Here is a 21105-nt window from a genome sequence, read left to right as displayed (position 1 = left end):
CCCTCGCAAAGAGCACGGCCCGCAGAGCCCACAGGCTCCGCGAGAAGCCAGGAATGAACCTGAATGCTTTGTTCCAGCAAATCGAGTTCATGCAGAAGCAGGCAAGGGAGAAGAGGAACTTCATCCAACAAGGTTGGCCCCATGGGCGCCATCCTGAGGGGCCTCCCCATTCCCAGGGGATGAGTCCCGCAGGGGTGTCCTGAGGGGACTCGTGCCAGGGAAAGCTCGGCGGCAGCCAGCATGGCTGGTTCTTGTCACTGGCACGTTTCTATCAGGATGTAACTTTTACAAACTGAGCACACAGTCTTACAGGTTTTTGTTGGCTTGCAGCTAAATGCGACATAAATAGAAGTTACGAAAAAATTAACCAAACAAAAGAAGAGCTGAGCACTGCAAAAATTAACTTAGAAACCAAGGTGAGCAGGCATATTTATAGTGTGCATAATAATGAAATACGTTATGTTTACAAATATACGACCTATTCTTTCAGGAATACATCCATAAGCACTTTTGAGGAGTGTGCTTCACCTGCTGAGTAGCAGAGTGTGGAGGAAACCTGCACTGTGCCTTTCTGTAGTGAATAAGGTGTCCATCAACATCCTTCCTCCCACAAATCTCACCCTTCAGGCTGGCCCTGGCTGTGTTCGGGGCAGGCTGACTCTTGGGGCACAGTGTGAGATACCCTGTTTTAACAGTCCTGCAATTTGTTACACCACTTTCCTCCAGTGTACAGAAGCCATCCCTTGCTTGCCCAATGCCATTCATTAATGGCCTTTCACACAAAATATATGGAAGTATTCCCTGTGTTTACTTCACAGGATCTTGAGTCATATACCGAAGATCTTTCTGTGAGCTTACAATTAGGGCTTACAAGCCCTGAGTGTTTTTCTAGGGAGGCCAAGGACAGAGGGAAGTTTCTGAATCTAAATAGTGATTTTATTATTCTTTCCATTTAATCAAACTGCAGATGTATTTTCAGATGAAGACACTGGTTTTGCAGATTTTTTCACCAATAACACCTGTGGATGCAAATTATTTAAAAATCCATTTGCTTGTGTCTGAAAATTAAGTCTAAATACCCTCCCCTGTGCTCTTAAGTATCTATGCTGACAGAATGTGTATTCACAACAGGAAGGCATGTGGAGCCTCCTTTGAAGTCAGAACTGTTGGATGCTATCATTTAAATAAACAACTTCAAGAACCTTTGGGAGATTGCCTCATGTAGTTGTGAAAATAAATGTTTGGGGGATGATTTTCATCCTTCCTAAAACAGTCTCTTCTGCCTTTTGCAAAGGACTATTTATATATATATATATATATATATATATATATAATATCAACATTACTGAGAAGGGATCAGAATAGAACTCATTCACAAGTATTTCCTGGTTGCAAACTGAGACTATAATCATGCAGGCAGTTACTCAGACACTCACATTTATGCATGCCACAATCTCAGAGTCCAAAGGTGCTTTAAAATAGTAACGTATTTATCCAACACAGATTATATCTGGATGTTGCTTGTTAGGTGAAGTCGTCAGTAGTCTCACTCATAAATTTATTTATGAACATCAAAATTTTATGTTTATACTACTAATTTGTTATTGATGCATTGTGATTTATAATCAAGGTTTATGTGGTAGGTACAGAAGGTCCCGAGAGTAGAGCCATTATTGTAAATGACTAATGGGAAGAGCTGAAGAACTATTCCTAATTAAATTTTATGTGCTTTACTGACCAGTATTAATAATATTCTCACTGATGTCCACAAAAATACATTTTACTTGCTTGCCTTGTCTGACGTTGATTCATTTATAGATAGGAAATGATACAAAAAACTAATGGAATAGAAAAATGCATTTCAATCAGATTGTATTTAGGTTTAAAGATTATATAGTTATTGACGTTATTTAAAGTAATTTATTTTTTGCTACAGGAATTAGGCTTACATATGTCTGCAACAGTTCTGTAATTCAAATAATATTAAATAATGCTGTTCAGCTGCTTCTGTTCAATTTATCCCACCAAATAACTGCAGTTCTTTATAAGCACGCATATCCAACCACGTGCATGCACAGTAGGTGATGCCTGACCAAGATGATGAGACTGAGTTCAGAAGTTTTTTGACATCTATTTCACAGACACTGCCTGTGGTCAATCAAAGAGTCCTAGGAAATGCAATTTTCCCCTCTCTTCTGTAAAACCTGGTAGCATGTAATTAGAACCCGAATTATAGCATTTTGCTGTTTGTAGCTCAATGATTTCTTTAAAAAACATCGGTTGCAAATGCATAGATGAATTTGGCATCTTACAGATGGAGAAACTACACTGCAGCTAGTTATGTCCAGTATTACAAATACAGTGGTGTAAGCCCATCTACTCTCTTTGAATTAATATGTAAAATAAATTCTGAGCTAAGCATGTCCTGCACACTTAGCACACTGGACGTACCAGGGATGAGGAAAAAATCTGGTCCTTTCCTTTCCACCTCTCACATTCTAGTCTTTGGGCGTTTCATTCCACTATCCTCCTATTTTGATCAGATGCACTTTATCTGTGCCCTCTCCACAATCATGTGCATTATTAAATTTCAAATCTTTTCATTTTTACCACTGTAATACCACTCTTATTTGGTCTTTTGTGCTTCTACACACACAAACACTCATGTGTCAGCCTGACTGTTCCATTTACTTCCTGACACTTCCCCTCTGCCTTTGCTGTCTGTGGGCAAATCTAACTTTACTTTCCCTACTCATTGCTCTGAGTCAAGAGAATTTGACACTCCATCAAAAGATTGATTCTCATCCTTTAAGACTCTACAACACTTAGCTGTTTCCGATTTATTATTGTTATAGTTTAGCCCACCGTGTATCTGCACTTAGGTTAGATGATGATACAGTAGATGTGCTGGAAAAATGAGAAGTCTTCAGCAAATTTGGAAATGCAATGGTTGAAGAGCATACCCTAATATCAGATAAACAAATGGTTAAAATTAATAAAACTCTAAATAAACCTGTGTGCAAAATTGAAGTTTAGGGCTTGGGGGGTTTATGAGCAAACTGTCCATAACCAATGGGCTAATTCCCATTACCCTTCCTTAGCTAAAAATCCCAGAAATTGTGCTCAGAAAAATATCCCGCCCTCCTTTGCATATTCCATAGAAGCTTTGCAGAGTGGATGACATGTACAGCCATTCAGTCAAAACCAGGATGCTGGACCCCTGTCCCTCTGATACTATTCTGATACTATTCTGATACTATTGTCTTGTTTGGTTCGTGATGAGCTTTCCACAGTAAGATGGAGAACAGGGGATTATGTTGGGGAAAGGATCCCATGTGGTCAATATTTTTCCTGGTTTTTACCTGGAAAAAATTTCTCCTAAACCTAGCAGACTTTAAAATGCCATTTTAGATAGACAGAGCACCACTAAATGAGTCTTTTAAAGAAAGGAGACTTTTCAAAAGCTTGGTAGTATACTGAAAGGTTATTGAGGGAAAAAAAGAGCTGTTATGCTTTTGTTAGTCCAGCAGCTGTGCCAGCTCTTTTTAAACTCGACCAAGATCCTTGTGTACAATTTCAGAGTATATGAAACAATTAAACAATAACCTTACTTCATAATCTTTTTTTTTCCTTTTGGAAGGTTCAGCATCTCTCTGTAAAGCAGTTCCACTTAGAAATTCTGAAGAAACGTGAAGACAGCTTAGAAAAACAAAAAGCTGAACTTATTAATCAAAGAACCAATCTTCTTAAAATTTTGGTATGTTTCCAGCTGTGTTATTCACACAGCTCTTTTCTATTCCACAACAGCAATCAGCTTTAAAATGAAGATCTGGAAAAACTAATGTTTTAAATCAGGAATTTTTTTTTTCTTCTTATTTTAGCATCTGTAACAATAGAAATGTAGATAAATTCTCACATTTAATTTAAACCATGATCTAAGGTAGTGTATGCTGCATTTTATCTCCAAAGCTGATTTTATATTCTTGACTTCATTTTCCAATGTTTGCTGTTGTATGACTGAACTCCAATTCTGACAGATCATTTCCTTTGTAAAAGTAAACTAGGAAAGCATCGCCTTAAATTGGATTGCCTCATCCACAGTAAAATATATTGAAAAGGATCAAAGGAAAAACCCAGGGATGCCCACACCACATTTTAGCACATGTGGACAGTTTAGCAATCCTGACATAGCACACAATCTCTTTGATGCCAGACACACCTCACCACCTCTTCAAAGGTAGCTACTTAGGACAAGTTTTTCCGTTCTCTCAGATGCTAACCTGAATATTTCCTTCCTCTTACTTTGTTGAGGCTTCAACAATGAAGAAATGCCACAGAGGAGCAGTCTTTTCTGCATATGTATTTGCCCTTTAAATCAGCAGAGCTAAATTTTAAGCATTCAGTACAAATGACCAGTATTAAACCTAAATCTTGAGGCAGATATCTTTTTAACTATATACATATTTCTGCAACACCCAAAGTATTCCCAGTATATGTGTGAAGTTTGATATATAGGTTATCATTTCTTTTTTCTTGTATATAGGTGTTATTTCATTTCACGTAATTTAGCAATCAATTAAGATTTCTTGGAAGGAATTTAATATAACCTTTCTCTTTTGAATATGTTTTTTCCCAGAAAATTAAACAGTGATTTTCTATCAATGATAGCTTTCTTGTTAGTTATTAAGGGAGTTAAAGGAAGTCTGCATTCTGCAGAGGATTAAACAACAGTTTTATTTAGTTTAATTATAAACTAAAAAGAAAGAACTGCCATACTATGCTATTGACTTTAAACAGAATTTTCTATTTTCAGTAAGGGAGTTGAACTGAAAGGCTGCTGGTTCAAGTCTATAACATAATGCAGTGATTTTTTAAATGCTCTATTATCAAAAATAGACCCTTCATTTTTTCAGAAAAAAAAGTTTAAAACAACAGGCATAATGATAGAGCTGTAGACCATTTTCATGTGCTTATAAGAAAAAGTAAATATTTTCTTTACTTTTACATTTATTTACTTTATTTAATTTTTGCTTATTTATTTACTTTTCTACTACAAATTTAAGGATAAAAAACAACAGTGTGTTTCAGTCTGCCTAGCTTAACAAAGACTTTCATTTTTTTTTCACCTGAAAATTCAGTCTTTCCTTTTTTTATTTCAGGAAGATGCAAAGAGAAAAATTACTGAAGAGGAAGATAATTTTACCAGAGAAGTAACCGAGTTTAACAATGAATATGGACTAACAAGTAGTAGAGATCTTCTTATTAAAAAAAAAGTCAAGACTGAAATAAATGATTTAGACAATGAGGCAACTCTGTTGAAAAATGGTAAGTCTTATATTAAACCAGTTTATCTTGGATTAATATAAATCTATAAAATATAGCTGTGCAAACTAGTAATTTTAATTCCATTCTCCTGCTGCCTGGATCTTCCTTTTAGCACTGAACTGAAAGAGTGTGGTCTGACATACCAAGCATAATTAAAGGTTCCTCTGTTCCCTATATTCTTCAGCCTTTCTGATGTGAGCACTGTGAGGAGAAGCAGTCGACCTGTAGAAGTGGCTCCCAATGTCTAATTCAGCCAGCACAGAGCTCAAAGACATACCCAGTGACTGAATTAGGTTTAGAACCACATGTGGTTGAGCTCTGTACATTTCCTTAGCTTCTAAAGAATTGTATGCACAGATGTCCTGTAGGATTGGTCCTTTACTGCCACAGTGCAGCTTGATTTTCAGTTAAGGTACAGAGTATGACATCTCTCAGAGCACAGGGTCACACTGCAGAGCAGTCCTTCCGCAAGGAAATCAGGGTCGTCATGGATCACTGGCTGAACATGAGTCAATGATATCAGAATGCCAACACCACGCTGAGACACAAACACAATTCGACCTCTAAGACATGAAAATAGTTCCTCCCTCTATTTGGGGCAGTTAAACTCTGAGCTGGAGTACTGTGCATCTCATTTTGATCTTAAACTTCAAAAAAAAATTTTGACCAGCTGGAGAGAATCCACATAGGACTAGTGAGAGTAATCAGAGTTCTGGAGCACATGAGAAGGAAGAAAATGAAAGAACTGTCACTATTTAAGCTATTAAGGAAAAGACTAATGAAAGATGGATCCTAATCTTCAAATTGATAAAGTATCATGTAGAAAGGAAATGAACATATTCTCTATAGCCATAGTGAACTGAACAAAACGCAACAAGAGTAAAGCACAAGAAGGGAGAGTCTGACTGACAGCTTAGGAATCTTTCTAAGAACAGTGGATAATTGAAGCATTCTGCCTTAGAAGATTCCATTACCAAAGGAACCAGGAGTGTCCGCTACCAAAGGTCTTCAAAAAAAGGTCAAACCAGCGTTTTTCAGAAATGACAGTGGTACAGCTGATCCTGCCTTCGGGAGAAGAATACAGTAGATAACCCCTCAAAGTTCATTCCAGCCTCATCCTTTTTCAAGCAACAGCCCTCTCAATTCTCCATATCTGCTATAAAGTTACTGAAAAAGGACTATCCATTTGAGTTTGCACATGGTAGTACCTTCTTTCTTGTTTCCTGTGGCTAATCTACAACTGAAAAGTCTGTATTTGGTGTCAAGTGCTACTTTTAGCATTTTATTTTTACATATTCAGGCAGAGGTGGGCACTTAAATGATCAGTAGTACCTGAAAGGTGACTAAAGTTCTCCAAGTTCAGTTGCCATCTCGATTCCATACTTTAATTGCACATTTCTTGACGTACAACTTGTCTTTTTGTCTGCTACGTTCCTGGGCACACTGACAACTCTGAAGTGAAAAATTTAAGCAACTCGTAACAAGGAAACTATGTGAAGACCTCCTGCTGTTAGAAAAACAATCACAATTAATTCCAGATGCTGTCTAATAGTAAGGTTCAAATATATATAACACTAAACAAACTAAGAAGGGGCTTTTTTTCAGTCTTGCTGAGAGGTGTCTGTTCTCTACCTATTCAATCAGTCATCTTCCTTTCTTTATAGCTGAAGTAACTCTAAAGCAAAACATTCTTTTTATGCCCAGTCAACAAAATATGTTGAACAGCTCAATAACATTAAAAAAATAATTTTCTTTCATAGCTATGAATACATTATATGACATATAATTTCCTGTGAACTGTGTTTTATATGAATTATTTTAGTTTATTTTGGTTTTATATTTAAGGTTCTTTTGACTAGCTGAAGATTGGTAGAAGTAGTTAAGAATATTTAAGATTGTATCATGAATGCTAAACTGCAATGCATTTTAATTTGAAACGTATTTTTTCTTAGAAATGGAGTCAATGGAACATAAAAATGTTCAGTTAAATGCACTCCAGCTGCAGAAGAATGAATTAAAGCAGGATTTATTTACTCTCCAAAGTGAGCTCAAAGGTGTGCCTGATAACTACTTGTTATGATAATTATTTCTGGCTTGACAAATGCTTTTGAAAAATCTTTTCTGTCAATTTTCTTTTCTCAAGAGAAAGGAATCATAGTAAAAATATTTTAATTTATTGTTACAATATGTAATACATGATTTTTAAACTTGGTTATAAAAAATATTGTGGATTTCAATGAGATTTATTTGAAATGTCATTGTTACTGAGGTCCAGAGATCTACTGAATCATGAGCTGTAAATATGAAAGCAAGTTTTACTTTTGCTGGTCATATACTTAAATGGAGAATTTAATGTTTCAAAGAACTTAAAATCAACATAAATATTGTTTAAAATCTTCTGTGTCAAAGGTGATCACAGCAATAGGGAATATTGTGAAATCTGGATTAAAATAATTTAATCTGGAGTGCTTTAGTGTCTTTTTTTTCAGATACCTAAGTAACACATCAGAGTAAGTGCTAAGAAAAGCAGTAAATATGATCCTAAATTGTTTGGGAAAAGGAGTGAAATTTTCTAGATTGCAATATATGATTACAATAATAATAAAATAATTCATTTTCTTTATTTAGATGCCTTTACCCTTCAAAGAGTTTCATGAAGAAATATTAGAAAATATAAATTTAGAATATGTAGAAGGTCTTTGAATATGGATGATTAATATATATTTATAGGGTAATTCTGATTTCATGTTTAGACCTTGAGAAAGTAATCAGGGAAGCTGAAAGAAAGACAAAAGCCTTAGAAGCAGAAAAAGTCCAAGTCACTGAAAAACCTCAGACTGATCCTGAATGTTTACGGTAAGAGCCTCGTGTTAATGAATTCTTTACTTAATTTTAGGAGTGTAACTGCAGTCCAGTCCTGGTGGCAATGACTATTTTACCTTTCACGTGCAGTATTCCTTCTGAAATCAGAAGAACCATTCATTTTTCATTAGACAACATCAATTCCTGTTGTTTATTACAGCGCTTCACCCTCACATCCACACTCCAATGAAGTAAAAACTGGAAGTGTTTGCAGGGATGCCAGTCAAACTTGGAGGGAGACAAAATGCTGCTGCCTGGGTGGAAGACCAGCTCCTGAGGTCTTGTAAAAATGGTGCACAAAGTATTGATGAACTACCCAGTGCTAAACTTACTTCTGCTGCCTGGCTGTGCAGAGCCTGGTTGCAACGCGATGGGCTGGCCACAGTCACCTCCTGGGATAGCTAGAGCCCCTACTGGAGCAACTAAATGTAGATTTGCTTTCTCTATGATCTCTGCTATCAGTTCTAGTTTGCCTTCTAATTAAGCTGGTTTAGAACAAAATTTTGAATACTTAACCAAGACAGAAGAGAAGACCTTGCACAGTCTTTCTTAATGGTGAAGATTTCTTCTCAGGAACTGAGTGGTAACAACTCATTTCTTGTCAGCATGCTTAGAGTGAAACATTAAGTTTTCACTTCACAGAAAATTATTTAATTTTTTTTAAAGAAATCTCTCAATGCAGAAAGCTCCATATCACAGAATTGACCATCTTTTTCCTATTTTATGATGTTCCAGATGAAAGTGCCTGGGAATATTTAAAAATATTTAATAGACAATGTGAAGGAACTCCTTCTGATAAAGCTAGTCCAAAAGATTCTCTAATAGAAATTAAGGAAAACCCAACTTATATTACCATCACAGGGTTTTTTCCTATATATGCCTAAGCTTTTGACAAAAATAAATAAATATAGTGTGGACTTTTTTAATCTGAAAACTTTCAATGGAACGTTATAAATTTACAGAGAACCCTGAGCAATTTTCTGAAAGACGATTTGGTAATGACCCATTTTTTGCTGAATATCAATTTTTGAAAGAAAATGATATATCAGCCCTATTACTAACTCTCTTCAACCTCTTACATGGTGTTGAGACATGGCCAAAATCCCCTCAGCATAAAAATTAATTAGCTCACAATCCTGCATACAGTAGCAAAAAATTTGCATTCAACATATACATAGAAGACACAGTGTAAATAATAATAACAGTAAAGATTCTCCAGGACAGCACGTTATAACTCACTCATTTCCATTATTCATTCAATCGTGATATATTAGGGTTTGTGATGCATGAGGCTGTCAGCTTCCTTCCAAATAACATACTTCCCTTGGAATAGTTTATTGCCATGATGCCACTGAATACCCAAATTCGTGTAATTAGTTTTCTATAATAGGTTTCCTGTGTATAAGGTACAGAAGTAGCCAACATTATCATACTTTTAATCCCCAGCTCTGCCACTAAGATCCTAGGGATCAATTAAATCCGTGTGTGTCTCTCTTTCTATGCAGTGAAATTAACTTACAACTCTGCAGAATGACACTTTGGTTTTCTCTGGGTGGAAAACTGGATAAAACATATTAAATTCTATTAACTGCAAAATCAGCAAGTGTCATTTGCAACCAAAGCAAAAAGGATGATGAGATTTTCTTATTTCATGAAATGCCTCCTTTTATGGTCAAGATAAGCTAACATTATTTGATAATTGCATGTAGTGCAAAATATAAAGTGCTCCTACTGCTATTACCACTATCACAAAATGCAAGCCCTTCTCGAAGGCTAGTATTATATTGAATACATTTTCTTATAATTGAAACATTTTTCATTTTAGATACTGGGAAGAAATTTAGGACAGATTTGCCTAAATCATATTTTTATCTTCACTTGCATTTGATCAGAAAAGCTCAATGCTTTATAGAGAGAGATAGCCCTGAAAAAGTTAACTCAGATGCCAGAAGCAACAGAGCTGTGCTACCGTATTTCCATGTCAGCACTATCAGATTCTGCTTTTCAGTAGAGCCAAGCAGGCAATCCTCATTTGTCTGCATCTCTATGTCACTGCTGGGTTCTTTAGAAGCACCCCAAACCTTATCACACTCATACAACTCTAGCAGTCGTTTGGGTTTTTTTCAATTTAACAAAGCCTAGTCATCACTTCTTGGTTTGGACTACTGAATTAAGAGATGAAAGGGGATTTAAAGTATTACACACCATAAAAAGTGCAGTATATAAACAGTCCCCTGGAAGCTATCTGATCACTCTCCAGCACCTCCACATCATCAAGAGGACGGAGCCAGGATCTGCACAGTGCTGCACAGTAGGAGAACAAAATGCAAAAAGCAGAATTTGAAACAAGAGGATTTAAAGTGAATTTAAGGAAAAAGCATTTTTATCATGAGGAAGCACAGGTTGCTCAGAGATGTTGCATTCATCCTTGAAGGTTCTTCTTCTCCAGGTATGCTCATATACTTGTGTATATCTTAACAGGAGTCAATTTTGGTCATATTAAAATCAATGAGATTGAACCTTCTGTGTCTGAGAAACAACCCTTCTCTAGCCTAACAAGATCAGAATTTTTATCCCCATACAGAGTTTATTGCAAGAATAAAATTCTAGTTTTCACTGAAAATCATTTTTATTATACATAAAGATGATAATATTTTGACGCAAGTAATGTAGCTCAAAAATACATATTTTTTTCTATGAAATAAGCACAAAATATGATTTTTTTTTTTTACAGAGCTGGAAACCACACCACTCTTTAAGTGGTAAAAATACCTTTTTTTTTTTTTTTTTGATGCTTCTTTAGAACAAATGTAAGAGACAGTCAGCATCAATAACCTGATATATGTAGCTCCCAGATCACCCTGCAAGTCTGTTACTGTATCACATCCCTAGTCCCAGCTTAAAAATCAATATCAAAAGTAGCTGGCAAGGCAAGAATCTTCATTGCAATTAAGTATATATCTAATAGTAAATTGCGTTTCAGCTGAAGAGTGTAGCCAGCTAATTCAAATTATAGCAATTCATCTTTGATCTGAGAAAAATGCCCTATACCACGTCTGCAGTTTCATAAAATTTCTCTGAAATCCATCAAAGAATTACAAAGGGTCATGAGAAGCACACACTGGTATTTCCAGCAGCTGTTGGGGCTGCAGTTAGATGCTTGTTCTGATCCACCTCGGATGCAGAAAAAAGCCAACCAGGATTGGAATGTTAAGCACAGATGTAGTTAGCAGGCACCTTGGAAAATGCAAGTCTCAAGACACAGGTGCATAATTCAGAGAAATTTTTAAGAAAAGAGGCCTTTTTTTCTTTTTTTTCCCCTCCCTCAAAGAGAGTTGCAATTAAGATCAAAAGCCTTGTTTTAATCACCTGTTCTGCCAATGCCATCCTCAAACACAAAACAGCAGGAAAGAACTTTGGCATCAGCTCTCTGGAGTTCCATTTCCCTGGCAGGTAGCAAGTAACATCACTTAAGTGGAACAACACAGGAGTCAGAGACTGACTGATACCAGTGAATTCCTAACTATGTCATTTCACTGTTATATTCATTGTAATTACTGTATTAATTATTTATCCTCTTTCACATTTTAAATTTTTGTGTTGCCTTAAGTAAAACAGCCTAGAAATAATTTTAATTGAAGTTCATTTAGACTAAAACCAGAGCATTTCTACCTAAAATAGATATTTTTCAACCTATTTAAAAGGTAGAATAAGGATAAAACACTTCTTTGAAACCTGAATTTCTCTTCTACTTCAGAAAAGTAGCAGAAAGGAAATGCATGAAATCTGCTTACTTTGTAAATATTTCACAGCTTTGTATACTTGTCTAAATCCTAAAAATATAGTATTCCTTCTTATTCTTCATAATCCAGGAAAAGAAACTCCATTACCAAAATTAGGAAGGAAAAAGTAATTTTTTGTTTTACACAAATCACACAGGAAATATACTCCTTAGAGCTCAACGAATTGCTCATGCAAACAACAGACTGCCTAAGCCCCATGCATGCTTCTGGTGGGTTAATTTTTTTCTTTTTTTTTTTCAATTTATTTGATGTTAAATTTTATAATCAGAAAATACCAGTACCTGCAGTAATATATGTGGTTCAAAATGAGTTTTTCAATGGCAATCTCCTCATTGATTTTTTGAGCTTTTCTTTTTAATAGCAGTGCCTAGTGGAACTATTATAGCTTGAATTATGTTAAAATAGCTTTCCATTATGAATTGCGGTATGGATTTACAAAAAGTAGATCAAATCTGACTAATGATGCCTTTCTTTGATAAGACAACAGATAGGTTAGACAAAGAAAATTCCAATGCCATCCATCTAGACATTAATAAAGTATTTGATGTTATCCGACATGGAAAAACACTAGTTAATCTAGGGAAGACATATTAAAAAAATTAAGTAAAGAAATGACTAATAGTAACAACAGTCATAGGTCTGCAATTAAAAATTCTGGGACTCAAGCTAACAACAGTCACAGTTGGTCTTGCTTAATGTTTTAAGTAACTACTTTAGAATAGAAAGTGTTTTAAGAGAACAGTGTCTTCATTAGCAAACTCTACACCTTGTAGAAGAGTCACTAAAAGAGGAGGAATGTAATTATATACAGTGTAAGTTTATCTACTTGTACCCAATTAAGGACTTCAATAACAGGTACCTGGAAGCAGAGAGGTCTGAGCATACTATGTGAGCAAAATACAGCTATAAACATCAAAAGAAAATATAGCTGTGGATGAGATAAAAGCAGGAGTTATTTCCAACAAAAAACCAGGAGGGTGTAAGAATACTTCGTACAAATCTCTCACCTACTTGTCAAAAGAGATGCATTCAACCTGGAAGCTGAGCAGAGCGTGGAGAGCCCATAAAGCAGAATGAAACAAGGACAGTTCTAAATCCTTTTTAGCTCTGAGAGTATTATACACATGAAGAAAGCAGTACATAATAGAGATACTAATTTCAGCAACAGGGTAGTCATATTAATGTACTCAGATTAAGTTGTAATTTTCTCTGTCCAATAAAAAAATCAAGATAATTGAACTAGAAGAACCATTGACCCCTATTTACTTTCCCTGCCTTTCAATAGGAATCTTATTGACCCCTAGAAACACATTTAATTTCACATCTCACATTCATGCTTGTATATTTTTTCTTTCCTATGTAGCTCATTCTTACAGTTCCTATGAAAATTAGTCCATACAACTTTGTTTGCTGTCTGCACAAAAGCAAATCTCATCATAGATGTGCAATTTAATTTTGTGTCCCTTAACCTTTCCATGTTTATTCACCTATTATTATATATTCCTTAAAGATGTCTTGTGATGTTTTATGTATTTGGAAAATACCACCACACTTTTCAAGACCTCTAACTACTCTTATAAATAGTTGCCTGGCAGCATTCACAAAATGCAAGCTTTAATCAATGATAACTATGTATTTTACATTTAACATTTTATCCAGTACAACAAAAGCAAAAACTTTCTTATTTTACTTTAGGCAACTCCATTTCTTTTAATTTACATTTAATCTCCATTGTTATGTTGTCTAGTACCTTCTTTGTGTTCATGTTTCTTCTTCATGCTAGAATTTATTATTACTATTAGATCACCTGCTTAATTTTTATTATCCTTTTGCTCCATCAAGCACAGACTTTTATATTTAATTGTGTAACTCAAGTACTTGACTTTATATTTTGGAATACTCAATTCCATTAGGACTTGTTTTCCCTCTTCCTCAATCAATTGATAATAGCCTGAAATTTATTGACTTCTTCAGCTGTATCCAGAGCATATTCTGTTTAGTAGTGTCAGCAAATTGTAAATACCAGAAAAATCTTGCTCTCTCTGTAGAAATATACACATTAATTTAATCCCAGTACTGAGCTGAGAGAGAATTACCTCAATGTCTTACCTCTACTTGAGCTTGAAACAATAAACTAAAGTCTTCAGTACTTTTCTTCAGTCCCAATAAAGTCTTAAAACCTTGATAAATGTATCTCCTGATGTTTATGATGAAATCCAGGAAAATCAAGATATGTACTCTCAAGTTATATATAACTTCTTAAGGAATTTCATTTTGTACCATCAATTCTATGCCCTGTATATCAGTGTCAAGCAATTCTGTTTTAAAATACACCACAATGTTTTCCCTCAAATTTATGATTAAAAAATAAAATGGTGGTCGTAAACAAGGCAAAGACAAAAAGGAGAATAAGAAAAAAAACTTCTACCTGTGTCAGCAAAACATAACTAAGAGACAGTCTGCTCCTTCTGCAACTCCAACAGCTAGGTAGGGTCTTTCACCCCCACTAGAAAAAAAAAAATGACTCTAAAATCACATATTAATCCTACCTTCTACAGAAATTATTTGTCCTTTGAGACCTCTTTACATAAAATTATTCTTGGAATGCAAGTTTTGGATACGGAAGTCGTGATCCAGTAATTTGAATCTATGGATGATTTTCAGAGAGACCTGTTTGACAATAACATTATTTTCTTCAGAGTTCAATTTATAATGCTAGCATGTATTGATTTCAAATTATTTTTCCTCTTTGCCATGTGCATATAGTGCTGAAATTCAAGAAGAATGTGTATCAACCACAAATGCCAATGACATTTAATAGCTGGGCTCTTTTCAAAGCAGCAAAATCAATCATCTTCAGTGATCTCCTCCTTCTTCATCTCTGTCACTTCTAGCATTCAAGACTAATGGAAAATGGGCCACTGATAGCAGAGCTCAGTCTAGGACAAGATAGCATCCAAAAAATGCTGATGTTGTCCCACCTGCTTGATTTAAGGCTAGGTTTAGCTATTGCAAATATGGCATTTCAGCTCCAGCTGTTCATTAGAGCTGGTGATGCTGTAACTAGCCAAGACACTGTTAGTCCAGTGCAATGACTTATTTTGAAGCTATATTTTATTGTCACCAAAGAGAAAAAAATGCTAAAAATAAAACAAAACCAAAGGACGTGGGGAGCCAAATGCTAATGTGATTTTTCAGATTATTTTTTTTTAGAGATCTGGCTTTTTTCATAGTTATAAAAAGGGTATAATTGTCAAATTAATCCTTGTTCTAGCAAAAGGTACATCTTTTTCCATTTTCAAAGGTGACAGAAAACCTGCCTTCCATCTAGACAGTATAGTTTCATGAATAATTGGTTTGCACATTCAATCTGATAGTGGAAAGATGAATATGAATATCCTGCTTATCTTAAATATAAAATGAAAAAACTAAATCTGCTTTCAGGTTAAACATTTTTTTTTTTAATAGTTCCATTGTCTCACATTCCTTCTGGTAAAACTTCATCATTTATTCAGTAACTCAGGCATCTCCAATGCATTAATTTTGTAGACTGTAACCTAACAGACAGCTCTTATTTTGTGAGTATAATATTCCTGGCACATACTGTAATTATCTGGCTTCTAAATAAGAAAGAAGGAAGACCTGAAAGCAGAATCAATTGATTAATGTAAGAATTAAACACCACATTTGAATGAATGTCTTTTATCACCTCTACCTGATGCTATGTAAGGAATTGTGCTGTCACTACATTTAAAAGTTTTATAAAATATTTGAAATAAAATTTTAAAATTCATACACAAAATGTTAATTTCAAAGCAGATCATCAATAGAAATTAATTCACAATCCCAAAACACAGATAAACAACTCCTACTTCTTATCTTCTGGTTTTTCTATCACTAATGTAAACCTAGCATGGACTGGTATCATTCTGAGCTAACAGTTAGCAAACAGGCTGTGCATCAGTTTTGCCATGTGAAAGACAACGAGAGAGCATTCTCTCTGAGATCAACACACTCTGTCTTTTCCTAAAGTAAGTTAGGCAAAGTCGGGCTTTAGTTTGTCTCAAGCAAATTAGGGTTCTAATATCACACTAAGAGAACACAGAGAGAAAAAATGCAGACACAAGGCAATGAAGTTAAGCAGCTTTAATCAAGATCACAAGCTGATCTTAGACCTTGAAGTGAACTTCTCTCAGTGAAATGTACTGAAAACTGACAATGTACTATAGTGCAGTAAAAATTTCATTTCTTAAAGCATAGTTCAAAATTTCCTTATATTTGATACTTGTATGTGTTATGAGAAATATCTCTGAAAGAAGGGGCTTTTACTCCTTTATAATGCAAGCACATAGAGCTCATGCTTTTTCCATATTGATGGTAAGATATTTGCATTTTCCAAAGGAACAGCAAAATCAACTTCTAGTCCAGTCTTATTCTGTTATTCTAAAGCTGCACGGTGACTAAGCTATTCCTCTGTTTAAAGATATATGTTTTATTTTTAATAAAGCCATTTTCTTTTCTAGAAAACCAACTCTCTCTGCACTGGGACAGCTAAGAGGTGCATCATCTGTATAATAAAGTCAAATAATTTATTGTCTATTATAGTCTATAAAAGCAAAAGTAGTTGCTATCTTCTGTTTCAACTTCAGAAGTAACAAGGTCCTGCTTTGATACACTGGTTTAGCTATTTAATGACAAGCAGAATATTTTCAGTCTGTTTATATGTTCCAGAATTTTCAGATTGTTTTGTGAAATTGTGTTAAGGGTAAACAACTTTATCTTTTTCATTATGCTTTTCTTATGACAGCCATGGAAAGACTCAGTATAATCTCATCACCTTGTGATCAGACTTCTGAAAGCTCTGACATAGATTTCTCTGGGCCTACCAAGTATTAATTTAAACCACTACAGCCATGGATGTGCAGAGTTTAGTTATCTCCTTTTAGCAGGAGTAAACGATATTTTGAATGGAGAAATATCTATATTAAAAGTAATCCTTATTGTAGAAAAGTTGGAGAACTCCTGGCTGAGATTATTGGGAAGCAGTAAGTGCTGAAGAATAGTGGGAGCAGTGGGGAGAGAACAGGAATAACAGCTATGGAGTCTGTGGAGGGGTGTGGAGCAATGCTGGCACAAGGTCAGGTAGAGCACCCGTCTAATCCAAAGTTCCGTCTCCAACTGAGGCTTCAAGATGACACCCAGGAAAAATAAGAACAGTGACATATGGTACTTTCTAAGTATCACCATTCCAATTCACATGTTTAAATAAGGAAAATGATGACTAATGAGGCCATATATCTTTCACAGTTTATGGAAACAGCACAGTCCAGAAATTTGTCTAACTAGCAAACTTAAATCCTGACCAGGAAACTAGATCAATGAGGCTTTTCTCACACAAGTCGAATTCACTGTTGAGACCAAAGCTGAAAAAATAGTTACCCAGCAACAATTCTCTGACCTGAAAATTTATTTGGTTTTGGACACAGACTTAAGAAAGAGCTGGAAAACTGCAAAGATAATAGTTGGGAAAGTGTCTGTGAGACTCTTCAGACAGAAATTGAAATTCTGCAAATGGTATGCTATTTTCTTTATGTATTTTAAGTGTTTGATAATTTCAGTTTTAAATGTGTCCTTTAGGATGATTAGCAGTGGTTTTAGATAAGCAGTTTTTTATACTATGTACACACCTAAACATCCTCTCATTGCAGACACACTCCAATATTCATTTCTTTTAGCTTATTTCCAAATGTCCAGAAATATAATTGCTACAGAAAAGGAAAGCACAAAGAAGAATTTAAAGATATGCTTTTAGCACAAGAAGGATGTACTGGGGGGACAAATATAAATCATTAGTATTGAAAGCTGCAAAAGATTATGCATTTAGGAGCTAAATTAACATTTACCGCTAGCTGCCAATTAAACAGAAGATGGGAGTATGGAGAAATAGGATAATAATAACATCCTTTCATCTAGTATTTAATTTTGTCCACTCACAAATTTCTTACAAAAAGTTAATAAAACTTATTTTTCTCTAAATGGAAATCCTAACTTCCAATTTCTTGATTGTCAGTCTGTGTCACAATAGAAAGAGAAAAAATATTTTTAAGTCCCATTTGGGAAACAAAGAGGTTTTAAAGGTTCATTTCAGAGCCCTGATTGAGCTGTATGAAGACATACCTGCCACTACCATCAAGCAGAATGACAGTCCTGAGAAATTTGCATTACTCACTCTTATAATCAGTTTCAAGTTTCTATTGAAGCAATGTAAGTTACTTGTACTTTATTTGGGGTTTTTTTTCATTAATTTTTACAGGAAGAAAAATAAAAGAGCTCAATGTTTAAAAATTTCTCTGTCAAAAACATACTAAACTCATAAGATTTAATTTCCTACAATTCCATTCTTTCTCTTTTCCAGAATTTATCACAAAAGAAGTCTTCAGGGAAGTGAATAATGCGTGGCATATGATATGGAGTGTCACAGAAGCAAGTCTGAGAATTTTTAAATTGTTTTACTCAGGTTCTATCAGATTTGCTTCTATTTTTTGTTTGATTAAATCACAGTTTGTATCTGCCTTTACTTTTCATTCCAATAAAGTTTTATTCATTTAGAAGTGAGGGGAGGTTTGTGTTTTATCTGTCAAGTTCAACAGCTGTCCCTCTATGGGTTCCTCTTTGTGGCCCATGGATCACAGTACACGGTAAACTACACATAAAGATCAGTTTCTACATTATTAGCTCTTTTCTACACTACTAGCTCTATTCTTTATGTACTATTTTTCAAATGAATTGTCTCCTATTTTTAAAGATAGTGACATGGTCTTATTTGAGAGGAAGTCTGCTATTACTATCAATAACTGTTAACAGGAGCTGTGACTACTGAGTTTATTCCTTGACAATGCAATTCTGTAATGAGCTCCCTGAAATAGCTCAGCTCCAGCAGCACTGCTTGACAGTCCAGAAAGGTTTCCAAATCTACTGAGCTCTAGGTGCCTCCAGTGGTGGTAAACCAGTCTATTATTTAGCACTTGCCTTCTGATAACACAAAAAATCTTTTCTTCCTCTCCCACAACCCACAAAATACTGGGTGCTAACTTCAGCACTTGAGAGCAAAGATAAAACCTTATGCTAAATGAAAAGCTCACATTTCTAGAGAATTGGTGCAGAGTTTTGGTTGAATCAGAATCCCTATTCACTCAAGCATGTAGGATGTATAACTGTACCAGCAGTTCCCAACCCCACAGTGGGAACTGACTCTATCATTCAGGTGCTTACAGTAAAACCATGTTAAGAGCATTCACTCTGCTCAGCTCGATCCACTCTGTGGCCATCGTCTCATCACATCCCACTGTGTGTGCAAATATTTTCAATGCTTCCCACCTGGGGGTGGGATGGATAATTGCTCTTCACTAGGTTCTCTACACCCAGAGCCTTCCAAGCTACAGTGTCTGTCACACATAAAATTGCAAAAGATATTTTATTGAGAAGGGAGGAATAAATCACTTTTGGAAGCTGACCAAATTCTGCCTTAGATGGAGAAAGTTTTTCCTCTTGGGACACAGCTGCAGTTTGAAGTTTGGCAAGGTTTGATCTGCAGCACTGGTATCAAAGAGTCTTCTGATCCACTGGGTTAGCTAGCAAAATTCCAAGTGGTTGGAATTATCATTCTTGATAACCAGTGCTGTTGGAGCTGACATCCTTGTAAGACTTTTTTTTTTGTCTCTTCCCTAAGAGTGATCCTCTTAGGATTGCTTGATTTGAAAGAACTTAGTCCCTCTGACTTTCAAAGTCAGGCAACTGCTGCTTGTGGGTTTTGATCAAATCCAGGGTGTACTGCAAAATAATACAGTTACATATCAAAACATCTGCAGGCAGCTAAAGCAGTGCTATTTCTGAGTTTAATTGATGAAACTTAAGTCTGGGATTTGCTAGAATGGCTGTTTATCTTGATCATTTTATTCATTTAAGGGAACTTGCTTATGTTAAGTGTATTTGGTAAAATAGGAAAAACTCCTTTTTAAACTTTGTGTTTGTCTAGTTATAGTTGCTTTTATTTACAAGAATCCTTGAATTTCTTTTGAAATAGTCTCATATTTATACAGCTCTTTGGTCCATGTAGATTAAATATTCAGATAGGACATAAACCAGAGCTCAGTGGCTTGCCTCAAATGTATATTAGAAATTTTGATGTAAGTGGAATGAGTAATAGCATCCAATAACTACCAACTAATAGTATAAATTAATGCCCTGTATCACCTGAAAAATCATCTGTGGAAAAAAAAAAAAAGGTAAGCTCTTTTCAGGGATTTCAGATTCCAGCAAAACAGTTGAAAGTTAAGTTTTGCCTGTTTGCATCTTTTTGTGTTGGGTGTGTGCATGAAAGTCTGTGAAAGTCTGACTTCTTGATTATTGTAGTAGAATTACAGCATAAATATAGCAACATTTGTAATAACCCAAATGGCTAAAGCTTTCAGAATCAATATAAGAGAAAAACACAAGAATAAAGATCACCAAAAAGAAAAGCGAAACAGAAATCAATACAAATCCTATTGGCCTAAACAAATCCCTCAACAGCTCTGGAAAAAAGTAAGCCAGACTAACCCGGTTGTTGCAGGGTGAATGCAAGACATACTAATTTCTCCAAGTATAAAAATACATTAATCACCACTGTCTTAGAACTAACAATTTTGGGCAAATACAGTACTTCTGTTTTTAAGACTCAAACTAAAAATTAAACAAAAATTTGTGTTCTGTGGATTTTTTTTTTAAATTCTCAAATTTAAATTCTCAAATTTAAATTCTGAGTATGAGTAATCTTTTAAATAATGAGTGAAAAAGAACCAAATCCTTTGTTATGTTTAATAAATACAAAAAAAAAAGATAAGAATTGCCAGGTTGCCATGAAAACACATGGAGTTATTATGAATAAAGTAATTGTTTCAGAGATGACATAATAAAAATATCTCTTTAAGTGCAGGTTGTGTGTTATATGGATGTAGTTGTCCCTTTTTATGACCAAAAAAAAGATGAATTACAGAGAAAGAAATACTTGAAAAAGTTAGTGACAAAGAAGAAGATAGTCCAAGCAAAATGTTGTTATTCTAGAGGAGAGAAAAAA

General features: G+C 35.0%; 1 protein-coding gene across 1 annotated transcript; it reads left to right on the top strand.

The window, feature by feature from the left end:
- The first annotated feature begins 53 nt into the window (after window positions 1-53).
- Window positions 54-18438, top strand: CCDC172 (coiled-coil domain containing 172). The gene is made up of 8 exons (XM_048310585.1): window positions 54-132; window positions 331-416; window positions 3641-3757; window positions 5160-5325; window positions 7278-7379; window positions 8079-8181; window positions 17477-17564; window positions 18406-18438. The coding sequence occupies exons 1-8, from the start codon at window positions 54-56 to the stop codon at window positions 18436-18438; spliced, it is 774 nt and encodes a 257-aa protein (XP_048166542.1).
- Window positions 18439-21105: the final 2667 nt, after the last annotated feature.

This window comes from Corvus hawaiiensis, chromosome 8 (assembly GCF_020740725.1).
Source record: "Corvus hawaiiensis isolate bCorHaw1 chromosome 8, bCorHaw1.pri.cur, whole genome shotgun sequence".
In the NCBI taxonomy this organism is placed as follows: Eukaryota; Metazoa; Chordata; class Aves; order Passeriformes; family Corvidae; genus Corvus; species Corvus hawaiiensis.
Note: the sequence above shows the minus strand (reverse complement) of the source record. Positions and strands in the feature narration are given on the sequence as shown.